Source organism: Neopsephotus bourkii, unplaced genomic scaffold (assembly GCF_033783945.1).
Source record: "Neopsephotus bourkii isolate Nb327-2 ecotype Australia unplaced genomic scaffold, CSIRO-AGI_Nbou_v1 NB_1266, whole genome shotgun sequence".
NCBI classification, from domain to species: Eukaryota; Metazoa; Chordata; class Aves; order Psittaciformes; family Psittacidae; genus Neopsephotus; species Neopsephotus bourkii.
In genome coordinates, this window is record NW_026901751.1 from 80,777 (window position 1) to 91,569 (window position 10,793).

The window sequence follows — 10,793 nt, forward strand, 5'->3', positions numbered from 1 at the left end:
GGCTGGGAGAGCAAGCCCAGGGGTCTGGCTCTCAGAGATGTGTGTGGCTTTCCATTTCAGCAGATCTCTCACATTCTTGTTTTATGGATTTTATAGGCTTTATATAGTTTTATGGTTTTATAGTTACTGTTCTATACAAAGCTTTATGTCTTTTCCCAAGGGTCTGCCCATTCAGACTGTTAATTCTAGAATATTGGACAGTAAATGGATTATCAGTGCTATTGGCAGTTTAGCATTCCTGTCAGACGTGCTCCAGATCAGGCAGTGATGTGCTTTCTTTACATTTTTGCCTGTTATCTCAAAATGGCACACTGAGATTAGGTTTGTTGTGTCATTACAGTCTTTAAGTTATTTTGCCAGTTTGGGTCTTTTTGTAGCTGTTTTTTGTTTGCCTGTTTGGTATTATATGGAGTTGGTCAGGTTTTGTTGGTTTGTTTCCTCTACCCATGTAGTTTATTGATGCGAATGATTTGTCGCCGCGACAGTGGAGAGCTGCACACCGAAATTATCCAGGGCAGGGAAATGCCTCTTTATTGTTTATTTTATTATGTTATTTTAATGTTTAAAGTTCCTTAGACAAGCAGATACGTAATAACCACACTTACTGGCTTTCCTGTTTCGTATTTCATAAGGCATGTAAAAACTTCCAGTTACCCAACTTTCAGGGCGGGGGGGGGGGTCTTTGCCTGTCTCCCTCATTAGCTTCCATTCCATATTACCTTGCTTCATGTTGAGCATTGGCACACTCACTTCCAGCACAGCTTCACAGCTTCCTTCCGAGCCCCCAAGGCCACGTGCTCTTGCTGAGCATGCTAACAGAGCTGGAGTGCTGCGGCAGCACCCAAGCCCTGCGGTGACCTCCTTGTGACTGACATTCTGCCTGTGACCAGGGAAGGGGATGCTCTGTTTCTAACCTACCTTGATATTCTCTTCAGAACATCTAAAATTTGCAGAAATACTCAAATAGAGATAAATCTTTCTATTTCCTTTGGATTTCATTGTAATGCCATGAATTGTGATGAATTCTTTCAGTATACAAGAAAATCAATTGTCAATTAACTTTTGTGGGGAATTGTACATTGTGGTTACTCATCAGTTGGGCATTATAGCTTTATTTGACAACCATGTTATTAAAACATACAGCAATTTGCTTTTATTATAATCTATCTAAAAGCCAGCACGAGTTTCAGAAATCATGTGAGCTTTGGAATTATAATTGGAGTGTGTTTTATTAGGAATTATTTTATAATGCAGTGTTACTGTTCAGAATTACTTATTTTGTATGAAGACAATTTAATATATTATTCACAGGAACCAGCTAGCTTACATGTTTGGGTGTTTTTATAAATGCTTGAAGAGTAATTGTATTAACAAGATATAAATACAAGTAGACAACCATTATAAGGTAAATAGGCTTGATTAAATAATTAATGGTTTTTAAAAAATACTTTCTTTCCAAAACACTGGAGCAATTCCTGCAGGTTTGTATTGCCTGATGGAGTCTCGTTCCCACTTAACCTGCAGGACCATGCTGAAGTGTGGGATTGCTCCAGAGCTTGTTCAGTCCTTTTCATAAGCAACTTCTATAACACGTTGACTTAGTCTGTGTGCATCAGTATGTAACATTAGCAACAAAAGTTATTAAGCAAATTAGTGTGTTATTCTCTAGGTACTTTGAATAAAGGCTACGTGCTGGCTGTAGTCGTGACAGCCTGTTAAAGGAGTGCTTTGGAGCCACTGATGGATGCAAGCTGATCTCATTACTGCAGCTAAAATTCAGAAAAAATCAGAGAAGTTTGTGATGTTTGGAATACTGCTACCTGTGCTAGGTGGGGTAGCAGGGATCAAAACACTAGCCAAAGAGCACAAAATGAATTGATGCAAACCCAAAGAGTATCCTATGCTGATACTCTTCATAGCTGTTGGCTATATCAAAGATCAGCTGTATCTTGCCCAGAGATTATTTATTGGCCATAGCTTTCATTACAGAACAGCCAAGTACCAATAACCTAAAATATATGCAAGTTTAATAAGTCTATATTCAAGTTTTAAACATTTCTGCTTATGAGGAATGTTCTTACTGGCGTTTTTCTGTCTCATTTGGGAGATGAAACGTAAGCTATATATTTGCTCTGGAATTGGCTTAGCTCTAAGGGAGCCATAACAGTTGCTATTCAAACCTGTGAATTCAGCGTATCTTAGAATTGTCGTTCTATTCAGTGGAGTATTCTAGTGTAAGAGGTGCAATGTGAGATCAGTCTGTATAAACCTTGGCTCTATAAACATTTGTATGCTGAAATCTTCTCTACAGTAATACTAATAACAATAACGCTACTGGTAACCGTCAGATGCTCTATATAGGTGCTGTATTCAAACAACCCTATGTAGTTCTACAGAAGTGTGTTGCTTCGTCACAAATATCGTAAAATGAAGGGCAGATACTTGCCACTGAGACAGATAATCACCAATGGCACGAGTTCCTTGCTCTCCTCACAGTATGTATGTCCTGCATAGGGCCATGGCTGGTCCACCCTGCCTACAGCATCATCCAGCAGGAAACATTTTGGCAGGAGCACGAGAAGCAGGTCAGGCTGGAGCTGTTCTTGCGCTGCGTTCACAGTCCTATCTGTTGTCCCACAATAGATTGAAGTCCCACATCCCACAGTCCCATTGGCTTCTTTTTACCCAGAGAGTGAGCCCACGGCATTGTCTACAAAAGCCACAGGTAGACCTTCTATGAATTTCTGTTCCACTCATTAAACTGCCTCTGTTTTCCTGCCTTGCCCACATTCTGAAGCAATGCTTTTGGAATTCTTTTGCTTTTTGTTTGTTGTTTGATGATTTCTCTGCATGCATTTCCTTTTCCCTTGGCTGAACTGTGTCTGCGTTGTGGCAGATGTGCATTGCCTGAAACCAGAAAATTCTTCTCTGCTCCTGTCATGGTTTAAACCCAGTAGGCAAGTCAGCCACTCAGTTTCTCTCTCACTCCCTGCCCCCCCCCCCCCCCTTTTTGCCCTCCCCCTGCTCCTGGAGGGGTGGGGAGGAGAATCAAAACAATGCAACTCCACGGTTGAGATAAGAACAGTTCAGTAACTAAGGTATAACACAAGCCACTACTGCTACCACCAATAATAATAATGATAAGGGAAATAACAAGGGAAGAGAATACGATACCACCCGCTGAAACGAGCCCAACAAGAGCAGTGAGTGCCCTTCCAGATAGCTCCCAGCTACCTCTCCAGGCATGATATACTGTGGTATGGAATACATCTTTGGTCAGTTTGGGTCAGGTGTCCTGTCTCTGCTTCCTCCCAGCTTCCCCTCCTCCCTGGTAGAGCATGAGGCTCACAAAGTCCTTGGTCAGTCTAAACATTTGAGCAGTAACTAAAAACATCGGTGTTATCAGAACTGTTCCCAGGCCGAAAGTCAAAAACACAGCACTGCACCAGCTAGTAAGAAGGAGAAAAAATGACTGCTACTGCTGAACCCAGGACAGTATCTTTAAATCTGTCTTTAAAAGAGCAGAGTTTTGAGCACTGAAATAAAATGTGACTTCAAACCAATACATCTGAAAAATATTATGGACAAGTATAACAACTCGGAAGAATGAGTTGGATGGATCAAAGATTAGTACATAAATTAAATTAATGATGCTGCATAAAGAGGGGTTTCCATGATGGCACTGAAGGACATTACTGGAGATAAGTGAGTGACAAGCTTTATTGGCCTCAATAAAATATGAACAAAGAATAACGAAAACACTGAGACTCGTATTCTCACAGAGTGGGATGGAAGAGTTTTGTCAAAACTACAATTAGGTGTCAGAAACATCTCTAAGCCGTGGCTTTGTTCTGGAGTTTAAAGACTTCAAAGCAGGGTGCCATTTAGGAATACACTGTGGTGCAGTGGAGATGCAGTTCAAAAGATAATGGTAAGAGTAGTCATCACTAAGATCCTTAATGAAAGTGGTTTTATAAACAGTAGTTAAATGAGTCACTAAAGATAATTCTAGTGAAGGACTTCGACATTATTTAATTGTTGCAATTTAATTCAAAATAGAAATATCAAAAGATAAATGTAGACGTTTCCAAAAGCTGCACAGGAAACAGAAGGGATTTGCAGCCACGTCTAAAGAGAGAAACCAAATCTGCAATGTTTGGATTATTTTCTCTCATGAAGAACAAAGTGGTACTTATAAAACTAATTACTGAAGAAGATTGAGAAAGCTGTTTTGTATTGTTCAAACAAATACAAATCAGCTAAACCCAATTCCCTTAAAGCTCACTTGGGTAGACAGCAAAAAGAAGCACACAAGAAGCTGCCAAAGATGTTCATAGGTTGTATCTCAAGCCAGGAGAAACATACTGATGATAGACTACTGATGGATGAAAGACAGCCAAAAACCACAGAATGAGACATTTTTGGTGCCTTTGAGCTTTGTGGAAGATAAATGGAAAGTGACTTAAATACCACGAACATGATGGGAAGAAATGCAATCAAAGATTCAAGAGATTTTTCTTCCTAGGTTTCTAACCGTCCCCCAAAAGGTACTGAGGCTGTGACCCTCGCCATGCTGCCTGCAGTGAGGCTTTGGCACTCAGGGAATTGTGGTTCATTACTGTTCAGGGTGAACTTACTTTGCCACAGATAATTTAAAGCCCACAGATTTTAACCTTCAAAGCTACAATATGACACATTAAAAATGATACAACCATCCATTGCCTATTTTCACAGGTCCAGAGCTGTACAGTGGGCAGCCACCTCTGAAGGTGCAGCCTGAGCTGCTGCTGACAAGTGTTCTTCCCAGCTTCCAGTGGGGACGTTCAACATCTCTTTTCAGGTATCCAATCTTGAACTGTTACATAGGCTGAGAAAGTTGAGGCTGTTCAGGCTGGAGAACAGAAGGCTGCATGGAGACCTCATAGCAGCCTTCCAGTACCTGAAGGGGGCTGTAAGGATGCTGGTGAGGGACTCTTCATTAGGGACTGTAGTGATAGGACAAGGTGTAATGGCTTCAAACTTAAACAGGGTAAGTTTAGATTGGATATAAGGAGGAAGTTCTTCACTGTAAGGGTGGTGAGGCACTGGAATGGGTTGCCCAGGGAAGCTGTGAATGCTTCATCCCTGCTGGTGTTCAAGGCCAGGCTGGACAGAGCCTTGGATGACATGGTTTAGTGCGAGGTGTCCCTGCCCATGGCAGGAGGGTTGGAACTGGATGATCTTGAGGTCCTTTCCAACCCTAACCATTCTATGATTCTATGATTTTATAATTCTACAGTTGGAAAGACTCATTTTCCTCCCAGCAGTCTCTAATTCAGGCCTATTATTTCTTAACTTATATCCAAAGTTCACAGAGCATAGTTCACTTTTATCTATTTATATTTTTGTTTTGAAACACTTTTAAAAATACTGTTACATCTCCTCCACCTTTTCTAGGTGTTCCACTTTTACTGCCATCATATGTAAACTTAAGCATAGTTGTTGCACTCTTCTGGATACTGCTCTAGTTGGGCCATAGTTTTCTTTGAGTAAAGCACTTGGAGTTACAAATCATCTTCAGGTAATGCTTTACCATTGATGAGGTAGGAGGGGTTTTCACATTCTCCATCAAGCCTTCATCCCAACAGGTGGCCTTTCTCATCACAATGGCCCTGTGGACTCTTCTGCAGTTTGTGATCTGCTTTAACACCAGATCCTTCTCTGCAGGCCTGCCACCTAGAAATTACCTCCTATCACACCACAACCTAGGTTTGTAGAGCATTATCTATCAATCAATCAAGATTATTTTTAATTCTAATCCTTTTTGTCATCAACGTTTACTGCTCTACCCAGTTCACCACTATAAGCAACCTTTATAAAGCTCATTCTCTCTTCTCATATATACTTCATTACAGATCGGGTGCAATTTAAGCACCAGCTGCTTCTGTGCTAGTGATTCCGAGCCCAGCTGTGAGGTAACTGCTCCAGCTTCCGTTGTCACCTTGAACACTGCCCTGGCCATTCCTTGCTTACAGGGGTGGTCAAGGTCACCGGTACCGCAGTTACTTCATGATTATGGAAACAAACATTATGCCTAAATAATGTGCCTGTAGGCTGAAAAACATCTTTATGGTGAGGTAGGAGTAGCTACCTGAGATGAGCAATGCTTTAGTGCTACTTCAGGAGTTACTGAGCTATTTCCTTGAAACAGGAAATTTGGAAAAAGATCAGCTGTGCAATAGAAGGCACAGACACCAATAACAGTTACTTAGGTACACATCTGGCAACATCTCTTTCAGTACTGGTTTAGCACAATTCATTATAGCCAAAAAAAATTCTCAAGAATGTTTTTGTGGACCTAGTGATAAGGGGTAAAGCTCAAATTCATGGAACAGTGAAAAACATATACCTGAGATCTGCAGTGGTCATCTGTGGTCTCAGTCACTGAATTGCCTGAGAACAGGTGACCCAAATGCATCGATATTCTCATTAACCATATTGAAAACCTCGGCGCTAACCAACTGTCAGCACAGCTTTATGTGAGCTATGTGCGGCTGAACATTCCAGACCATGGAATTCTGAGGATTTTATTGTCTATTTTGCAACTGGAGGAAGCACGTTAACGCAGTGCAAGACAGAAGTGTTCACACAACAGCAGTGAAGAATGGGAAGTAAACAGGAAGTGCAGGATAGGCTGGTGTCTTCTGGTTTGGTTTTTGGGACGGCAAACCCTGGTCTTGTGCACTGCAGACAAGCTAGTTTATAGCCTAGCTTTGCACTGGCAGGACCAATGCTGTTTAAATGGTCTGGTTTGGGCTGCATTTGTTTCTCTGTGCTGTCAAGTCAGCTGCAAGGTAAAAGAAGCTTCGAAGTTTTGGCCTGCATTTGGCTTATCCTGCAGGCAATGTGATGTGATAAGGTTCACACAAATCAGTGAGTCCGATGGCATCTCATTCTTTGGCTATGTTTATCCCTAGCGATTGGTACAGAGCCAGGAGTTCTTAAGATTTGATTCTCACCCTTTGTAAAACTTGGTTTCCCTTTTTACTTCTTCCTCAACTTACTGCATTTGGGAAAGTGGCGAGTATTTCCCAGTGTCCCAAACACATAGCCGAACATCCCCGACCTGATGTTTAGGTATGTGCAAGATCAAAGCTTATCTGCAAGTATAAAACTGTAGTTCTAACATGACATGCTGATTTTTGTTCACATCATCACAAAATTACATTGCTGTCATTCCAGCTAAACAATTATAAGCTGCCTCTGAACAATGTAAATGGTTTTTAATTACTTTTTCCTTCACTTCCTTTGAAAACAAAAACACATTGGAAGGAACAGGATGACATCTCATAGGATTCTATACTGAAACTTACTCCAAACTGTTAGAAGTTCATAGCAAGATCTTTTTTAGATGCTCCTTCCCATAATGCAGTATGAACAACAGAAACTACAAATAATGAAAATAGGAAGCAACGGCTTTGTAGTTCAGTCTATCCTGGATCAGCTGCCCTTCAGGAGGGCTCTATAAACATACTCTTCTGCTGCAGTATCTCCTTGACTAGACAAAGCAGTCCACACAAATAAACACACGTTACCGTAAGTCAGGAACATGCGCTCACTCCAAGTTTTTATTTAAAATTGAACACAGAAGTACTCAAACATCGTCTGGTTGCGAACCTAGACAGCTAGTATGGTTTTACAGAACTCCACAATTTCAGTTAACCCTTCTGAGTGCACATTCATGGGAACTGAGTGAGCATACCGTTACTCAGCCCACAACCACCACATCCTCACCCAGGAACTGGTAAGTGGGAACCTCGAGGTTGTAGGGAGCAGGGCCTTTCCTGATTCTGCCAGAGGCATCATAGTGGGACCCATGGCAAGGGCAGTAATACCCGCCAAAATCCCCAGAGTTGGCAATGGGCACACAACCAAGATGGGTGCAGACACCCACGAGTATGACCCATTCTGGCTTCTTAACTCTGTCTAAGTCATGCTGTGGATCCCTCAAGGTAGCCAGATCAACTTGAGCTTCCTGATCAATCTCTGCCTGGGTTCTGTGACGCACAAAAAGCGGCTTCCCTCTCCACTTGAAAGCCATGTTCTTGCCTTCTGGAATGTCAGATAACTTGATCTCAATCTTTGACAGCGCTAGTACATCAGCAGAAGCACTAAGGCTGGAAATAAACTGGGTGACAACATTCTTAGCAGTGTAGGCAGTTGCTACACACGTTGTTGCAGTCAGAAGGTAAGAAAACCCTTTTCTAGATTCACTGCTGCTTTGAGAAGATGTGGTGGGATCTAGCACGTCTTGGCGACGATAGGCAGAGAAGTCGGGTACTGCAACATCATTATGGACATAACGAACAGTGGCGGGTGCTGCAAGAGAAGGAATATGGAATTACAAACCCTTTAGGCAAAAAATACGACAATGTATTTTGAGTTATAGCTTTTAAACTTCTTTTGTAAAATGGGTAGAAGCTATTCCAAAGTCTGAGCATGATTCCGCTAATGAAGTTGTAGGAAAATGGTTTCCAGAAGTTATTCTTGGTAGATGAACAGGTGTTTTGTGAAACTGTTTTACCTATTTGAAAATTACACAGAGCCCAGTAAGGACACAGACAAATCTGAGAGAAGTTCTGGGTTAACAGGGAACCATTTTTTCAGAAGATTTCAAGGAAAAACTCCTGTAGGACACCATGTCCAGACAAGATAGACCTGTTTTCTGTTCAGATGTTTCCCTGGAAAAAAATTGCTGTGAAGAAATCTGCTTTAGTGAAGTTTGCACATCTGTAGCTTAACATGTTGGTGCTTTTGACTCAAGAAACTTCCATGCCATAAATCATGCAAAGCGCACAGCTAAGCATTTTAAAATCAAAAATACAGTATCAGACATCCCCATTTGTATTAAACTGTGTCAAAACTGCTCCAGTAAACAGTTTGTAAGCCTGCAGACCTTTACTTGCCATGCTCACTTCATACAAGGATGTAAGGATAAAGCTAATGACTATAGAACATCCAAAGTTTTAAAGTGGCAAAGCTGAGGGCTAAACTAACAAGATGTGAGGGCTAAAGCACGCAGTCTTCCCTTAGCTTCTGCAGCAAAAGCAAGCTGCTTCCCCCAAGGAAAATCTGTGAACCAAAGATGGAATGCATTATCTGCCTGTCCAGCTGAATTCAGGACACTAAAGTGCAACCTCTGTTGTCTGAAAAGTACTAGTTAGTTTTTATTGTCTTCTAGCAGTTGGTACAAAATTATCAAAGGTTAATAAAAAAACCATTCCCTCAAAGTACTTAATATTTTAAGTACTCTCAGGGATTTATATGCAATGGGGAAAATATTCACATATACTTACAAGTAACTCAGCACAGAGTTACCTGTAGGATTTACTGTAGGATCTCAACTGCAGAGAAATTAAACTGAAATTCAAAATCCTGAGAGTAAACCATACTAACCGATTTCAGTATCAAGACTTAAAATGTTTTACATTTAGTAACAAGCAAAGTATTACTAACTTCTAAAAGTTCCTTATGTTCTGTTAAAAGTGTGCTTGGTGTTAATACACACTAAGAATAAGGCTAAATGCCAGCTACGTTAGTGATGGATTAGCAGAATTCTCGGCCTTGCGGGCAGGGCCAGGTGAAGTCCCAGACCTGTGCACACACACCAAGTGAACCGCTGCTGCAAGGACTCCGCACCGTTCCCTGGCTGGTGCTCCCCTCACCGCTGCTGCAGCGCGGGGAGGAGGAGTTCCACCAAGGAAAGAATGATAGTTTGCCACAGCGAGCGCACGGCCGGAGCCGTCCTGTGCCCCAGCACAGCCCCGTGTGTTTTCGCTGGCTATCTCTGCTCGGCTGTCCCGATCAAACTGAACGAACGGAACGTTCCTGCCGAAGAGCACGATGAACACCCACCCGAGAGCCGGAGCACGGAACGCCGCTGCCGTGAGCGCGTTACCGCAGCGATGGCAGCTCGGACCAAAGGCTGACCCGCCGCCACCCCTCAACTAACTCACGGGTCCGTCCCGTCCCCCCCCCCCCCCCCCGAGCCTTCCCCTCAGCCGCTTCCCCCGCCAGGCGCACAAAGCTCACGGCCGTGCGGTGCCGCTAAAACCCCCGGCCTCCGCCACGCTGCGGCTGCGCCCGGTTCCCACCCGCCCCGAGCGGCTCTCCTGGCCCTGGCCCTGGCCCCGGCCCCGCACCGTTGAGGCTGGCGCCGGCAACGAGCCCCCCCCGGGCAGACCGTCCACTCAGGGACTCCCGGCACAGCAGTGGCCCCTTCAGGTCCAGCGGCACCTTCTCGGCCCGACGCGCCACGGCCGCCGCCAGCGGCTTCCTCGGGCCGGGCACGGCGTGCGCCGCGGCGGATAGGAACGGCGCGAAGGGCCCGGCGCGGGCAGCCACGGACAACATGGCGTCAGCTGCACGACCGGTCACCGCTGCGACCTTCCGCCAGCAGTGCACTACGCGCACGCGCTAACGTCACGCCGTCGGCGACAGCCTCATACGTCACGGCGCAGGGGCGGGGTCACTGCCCTTGCACGTGACGCGGCCGGGACGAATCGGGGCGTGCCCGTGCCCGTGCCCGTGCCCGTGCCCGTGCCCGTGCCCGTGCCCGTGCCCGAGCCCGAGCCCGAGCCCGAGCCCGAGCCCGAGCCCGAGCCCGAGCCCGAGCCAGTGCCCGTGCCCGTGCCCGTGCGGACCGTTTGGAGGGGGGTAGTTGTTTAGCCGAACGGCAGCGTTACAAGAGTAAGGACAGCAGCAGTGCGGGCAGGGACAAGAACTGCTCCAGGGCTGAGCGGGCTGGTTGGCCC

At 44.4% G+C, this 10,793-nt stretch overlaps 1 protein-coding gene across 1 annotated transcript; it reads right to left on the minus strand.

Moving 5' to 3' along the window:
- Positions 1-7,580: 7,580 nt before the first annotated feature.
- LOC133218514 (cytochrome b-c1 complex subunit Rieske, mitochondrial) lies at positions 7,581-10,467 on the minus strand. Its single transcript, XM_061364998.1, has 2 exons — positions 10,182-10,467; positions 7,581-8,358 (listed from the first exon to the last, which is right to left on the minus strand). Exons 1-2 carry the CDS (start codon positions 10,390-10,392, stop codon positions 7,748-7,750), a joined length of 822 nt encoding a protein of 273 aa, XP_061220982.1. The 5' UTR covers positions 10,393-10,467; the 3' UTR covers positions 7,581-7,747.
- Between the last annotated feature and the right edge of the window lie 326 nt (positions 10,468-10,793).